The 6,000-nt window shown below is 45.4% G+C and overlaps 1 protein-coding gene across 1 annotated transcript in view; it reads left to right on the forward strand.

Annotated features, from left to right (window-relative positions):
• VPS35L (VPS35 endosomal protein sorting factor like) overlaps positions 1-6,000 on the forward strand; it is a 169,770-nt gene that overhangs the window by 16,382 nt on the left and 147,388 nt on the right. The window contains exons 3-4 of the mRNA XM_056535528.1: positions 3,348-3,512; positions 5,908-6,000. The exon at positions 5,908-6,000 is cut by the window's right edge and continues 24 nt beyond it. Coding sequence (XP_056391503.1) covers positions 3,348-3,512; positions 5,908-6,000 — 258 coding nt within the window. The remainder of the gene's footprint in view (positions 1-3,347; positions 3,513-5,907) is intronic.

Below are 6,000 nucleotides of genomic sequence, written 5' to 3' on the forward strand. Positions count from 1 at the left end.
TTTCTGGTGTCCTTTGACAGCTCTTTGATCTTGGCCATAGTGGAGTTTGGAGTGTGACTGTTTGAAGTTGTGGACAGGTGTCTTTTATACTGATAACAAGTTCAAACAGGTGTCATTAATACAGGTAATGAGTGGAGGACAGAGGAGACTCTTAGGGTATGTTCACACTGTGGAATCCCTGCGGAATTCCACGAGTAAAAGTCCGCACAGTGAAGATTACCATCAGTGGGAATGGGTTTCCGCGAGACCCATTCACACTGCGGAATTTCTGAAATTGTTCAGCGCAAAGAAAGAACATGTTCATTCTTTGCGCGGAAGTCCGCGAACACTGCATAGCCGTCAATGGTGACGGCGCAGTGCCGCGCGGTCCTACCACCGCCGCCGGCTGCCAGTCTGAATCTCCGCTTGCTGAATTCTGCGAGCGGAGATTCCGTTCACACTCTGTAGTGTGAACATACCCTTAAAGAAGAAGTTACAGGTTTGTGAGAGACAGAAATTTAGCTTGTTTGTAGGTGACCAAATACTTATTTTCCACTATAATTTGCAAATAAATTCTTTAAAAATCAGACTATGTGATTTTATGGATTTTTTTTTCTCATTATGTCTCTAATAGTGTAGGTATACCTATGATGAAAATTACAGGCCTCTCATCTTTTTAAGTGGGAGAACTTGCACAATTGGTGGCTGACTAAATACTTTTTTGCCCCACTGTATGTCTCTATGGGTGAGCCGTTCGAATATCTACAGCTCTCCCACAGAGATATATGGAAGGGGCGTGGCGGCCACCACTTTGTGCGGGGGTTGTGAAACGCCACTCCAGGGAAGAGCCCCCCCCGCCATTTGATCAAAAAACGTATACGTTTTTTTTGCATGAGACTACTCATGTAGTAACACTATATTGTGAGTATTTTGCATATGCTGAGCGGCAGAATGACGTATTGAGCCAAGGCCTACGTCTTCTACCTGGTGCCCAGTCAAACTGCCACTCTGCATTGCTGATTATTGGAAATGCAGGACATAGCTGCAACATATGGACAGGGACCGACGCATGGCAACGTTGGCACCGCGGGAGCTCTGAAGGTGAATAAGGATTATTTTTTATGTATTGCAGAATGTGCATAGAGCACAACCCCTCCCCCCCTTTCCCACCGGATAACCCTTTAAGATTTAATGTAAGCTGATTCTAGAAATGCTATTTTATTGAAGTCTAGGCCTTTTAACTGAATATAGTTTAACAACATAGTACTTTTTCCCTGTCCTTTCTGTAGAGGGACAAGAAATAAATTTCACCTGTAACCCACAGACATATTACACATGTATCACACATGTATCAGACATATCTACATGTAATACATGTGTATCTATGGCTCTCTTATAGACATACATGAAGGGGGCATGCTTTTTGCTCGAACAGAGCTGGGGAGCCACGCAGGAGATCATGGAGCGTACCAGCAGTCGGACCCTCATTTATCAGACACTTATCCCCTATCCTGTGGATAGGAGATACGTTTTAAAGTAGTGGACTACCCCTTTGAATGGGCACTGTCAGATTCAAAAGCTTTTTATATGTTGTACATCTTGGCGAAACATTAACATTAAGAGGAGTCATCAGACAGGAGAGAGCACAGAGGAGTCCTATCAGACAGAACTCCTCTGTGCTCTCTCCTGTCTGATAGGACTCCTCTGTGCTCTCTCCTGTCTGATAGGACTCCTCTGTGCTCTCTCCTGTCTGGTAGCTCTCTGTGCTCTCTCCTCTCTGGTAGCACTCCTCTGTGCTCTCTCCTGTCTGGTAGGACTCCTCTGTGCTCTCTCCTATCGGATAGGACTCCTCTGTGCTCTCTCCTGTCTGATAGGACTCCTCTGTGCTCTCTCCTGTCTGATAGGACTCCCTCTGTGCTCTCTCATGTCTGATAGGACTCCCTCTGTGCTCTCTCCTGTCTGATAGGACTCCCTCTGTGCTCTCTCCTGTCTGATAGGACTCCCTCTGTGTGCTCTCCTCTCTGATAGGACTCCTTCTGTGCGCTCTCCTGTGTCTGATAGGACTCCTTCTGTGCGCTCTCCTGTGTCTGATAGGACTCCTTCTGTGCGCTCTCCTGTGTCTGATAGGACTCCCTCTGTGCGCTCTCCTGTCTGATCGGACTCCCTCTGTGCTCTCTCCTGTCTGATAGGACTCCCTCTGTGTGCTCTCCTGTCTGATAGGACTCCTTCTGTGCGCTCTCCTGTGTCTGATAGGACTCCCTCTGTGCTCTCTCCTGTCTGATAGGACTCCCTCTGTGCTCTCTCCTGTCTGATAGGAGTCCGTCTGTGCTCTCTCCTGTCTGATAGGACTCCCTCTGTGCTCTCTCCTGTCTGATAGGACTCCCTCTGTGCTCTCTCCTGTCTGATAGGACTCCCTCTGTGCTCTCTCCTGTCTGATAGGACTCCTCTGTGCTCTCTCCTGTCTGATAGGACTCCTCTGTGCTCTCTCCTGTCTGATAGGACTCCTCTGTGCTCTCTCCTGTCTGATAGGACTCCTCTGTGCTCTCTCCTGTCTGATAGGACTCCTCTGTGCTCTCTCCTGTCTGATAGGACTCCTCTGTGCTCTCTCCTGTCTGATAGGACTCCTCTGTGCTCTCTCCTGTCTGATAGGACTCCCTCTGTGCTCTCTCCTGTCAGACAGAAGAGAGCACAGAGGAGTACTATCAGACAGGAGATAGCCCACCCTCACTTACTGGACTTTGTCCATTCCTGTGCTTTAGCTTGGACAAAGCCATGATTTCTATAAAAAGGAAATAACATTTTCTTATGAAGTATATTAGAAAGGTTAAAGGAGTAGTCCAGTGGTGACTCAGTGGTGAGCAACTTATCCCCTATCCTAAGGATAGGGGATAAGTTGCAGATCGTGGGGGGTCCGACCGCTGGGGCCCCCTGCGATCTCCTGTATGGAGCCCCAACAGCCCGCGGGAAGGGGGCGTGTCGACCTCCGCACGAGGCGGCGGCCGACACGCCCCCTCAATACAACTCTATGGCAGAGCCGAAGCGCTGCCTTCGGCAATCTCCGGCTCTGCCATAGAGATGTATTGAGGGGGCGTGTCGGCCGCCGCTTCGTGTGGGGGTCGACACCCGCTATCTGGGCCGAGAGCCGGGGCCCCGTACAGAGAGATCGCAGGGGGACCCAGCGGTCGGACCCCCCCTGCGATCTCAAACTTATCCTCTATCCTTAGGATAGGGGATACGTTTTTCACCACTGGACTACCCCTTTAATGGTTTTGCCAAGATGTACAACATATAAAAAGAAATTGTATTTGACCGTGCACATTTAAGCATAAATTAAGTTACAAAATTACCCTCTTTTTTTTCTTTTAAAGGTTACAGAATCTAAATCTAAGAAACTTGGAAGAAAAGAAAGTACATCCTCCAGCTCTTCTTCATGCTCCTCTAATTCAGTTGCAGACCCGCTGAGCAGTGTCCTGGATGGAACAGATCCCTTGTCTATGTTTGCAGCTACAGTTGAATCTGTTGCAGCTACCACGGTAATGAGCAACAGCATCTAGTCCACCTTATCCCTGTGGGTTATTATTGAAGTGCTCCGAGTTTCTGTTAATAACATCTTACTAGGGTATTGCTATATATGACAGTAATGTCAGACTAGCAGCCCTTATGTGTCTGAAGTGTTATCCCCCAGAGAATATATGAATATTACCCTGAAAAAGGCATCAGCATTATAGAAACTCTACCAGCCATAAAGAAAGAGAAAACCTACATAATAAACGGAGTCACTCGCAAAAATACATTTTATTATTACCACCAAATGACATACAAATTGATTTAAAAAGTAAAAATGAAGAGTCTCAGAACAGGGGGAAAGAGAGTGACATCTTGGGCTGAACACTTCCCATAAGAAATTAACAATACTACATAGTCAGGGATGTGGAATTCCTATCGCCCGACGCCCGGGACATGCAGTTTCGGGCACCGTGCAGGTGAATTTTTCCGGCACTTAGCCCAGCTTCGGGCAAGCAGGGCCGGACCTGACAAGCGCTGCGGCGCTCTGGAGTCTGTATGGAGCGGGCTCCCGATTCCTGCCCGCTCCGTACTCTGCAGCCCCCGGCTGTGGAAACTTGTGTCCTCCGAATGCAGAGCAGGGGGAGGGGAGATGAGAAGCTGTGTACATCCTATCTCCCCTGCTCTGCCTTCTTTCTCCCCATGCAGACCTGCGTCCTCTGCCTTCCCTCCACACAGCTCTAGCTTCGGAGAGCTGAGGGGAGGAGCGGACGCAAATCTGCACGTGGCGCAAGATTCCACCTCACTCCCCTGCTAATAGCCAACATGCGGCGCTCAGCAGTCTGTATGGAGCGGGCTCCGTACTCCTGTCCGCTCCATACTCTGCAGCCCCCGGCTGTTTTCAGTAGTCGGGGGCTACAGCTAATAGCCAGCATTCGGCGATCGCCGAGGCTGGCTATTAACCCTTTAGATCGCCGCTGTCAAAGCTGACAGCGGCGTCTAAAGGGACATGTGAATGCTCCCTGGTGGGCTAGTGGTATGGATCGCCCCCCCCCCCCCCCCGCAGAGTGATCGCAAGGGGGCGATCCCCTATAGAGGTAGCCGGAGGGCTTACCTCTGTTCCCTGCTTTCCCGTGGCTCTGTCATTGATAGAGCCTGGCTGGATCAGGCTCTATCAATTGATCGCAGAGCACACAGATCAATTTAGTTCAATAGAACTCTATTCATCTGTATGAGGAATCTAATGATTCCTCCTAAAAGTCTAATAAAGTGTAAAAAAAAAAAAAAAAGTTTTAATAAAAGTTTAAAAGACACACATTAACCCCTTTTATTTTAAAAGTTCAAATCACCCCTTTTCCTATATAAAAACATGCAAACATAATAAAAATAAACATATTTGGTATCGCTTCGTGCGTAATTGTACGACCTATTAAAATATAACCTTATGTATCCCATACGGTAAATGTATAAAAAATGCCAAACCACAGAATTGCAATTTTTATAATATCCCCAGAAAAAAAGCAATTAAAAAGTCAGATCAATAACAAAATGGTGCCGATACAAAAAACAGATTATGGCGCAAAGAATAGATCTCATACAACCTGGCATGCGGGGAAAATTTTTTACAGGGGTCAAAAAAAGGCAATTAAAAAAAAAATCTAAAAAGTTCAGAATTTTTTTTTTTAATTTGTTAAACTTGAGGTAAACTATAGAAATCTGGTATCGCTGTAATCAGGCGCCTAAAGTATTAAACTAACAAGTTAGCTCAACCACAAGGTAAATGGCGTAGAAAAGAAAAACCACCAAATCTGCAAAATTTTCTTTTACGATTTCAATTTCACTTCTAATATAAATATATTTTTTTTGATCCAGAGAATATGTTATTGAAAAATTAAAAAGGTATCATTATAGTAGGTAGTTATGGCTATTATAGGGCAAGGAGGAAAAAATTAGAACGTAAAAGCGAAAATTGGCCTGGACAAGTGGATCGTCATGAGGGACAAGTAGATTTTGCTCCATTTTAGTCCCATGGACAAGTAGTTTTTTTATAAAATTTCCACACCCCTGATAGTGCAAGCCCAAGTCATATAACATAGTGATATATTATTATTATCATTATGGTGCACTGTTATGCAGTCTCAGATCATCGTACAGTACAATGAGAGCATAAAAAGCAATGACAGAAAGCATTATATACAAGTAATTGGATAAATATACATATATATATATTTACTTCTAGGTTGGGGGAGGTTTGACATATTTCTATCTAAATCCCATGCCTGTGCGTATGATTTTTTTTATGGGCTTTTTTTTTTTTTTTATCAAAAGCTTTTAAACATGATGGATAACCTTTTATATCTATCCAGCCCTACATCTTGAGTTTAGTAGTGTCTACCACTATAGTTATTTCGTTATGTTTTGCAGGATATCAATAGGAAAAAGCGCGACAAGGAGGAGTATATTGGAAGCGATTTTGAACCATGGTCAAGTAAACGTGGTGAGATCCTGGCCAGATAC

Source organism: Hyla sarda, chromosome 8, assembly GCF_029499605.1.
Source record: "Hyla sarda isolate aHylSar1 chromosome 8, aHylSar1.hap1, whole genome shotgun sequence".
NCBI lineage: Eukaryota > Metazoa > Chordata > Amphibia > Anura > Hylidae > Hyla > Hyla sarda.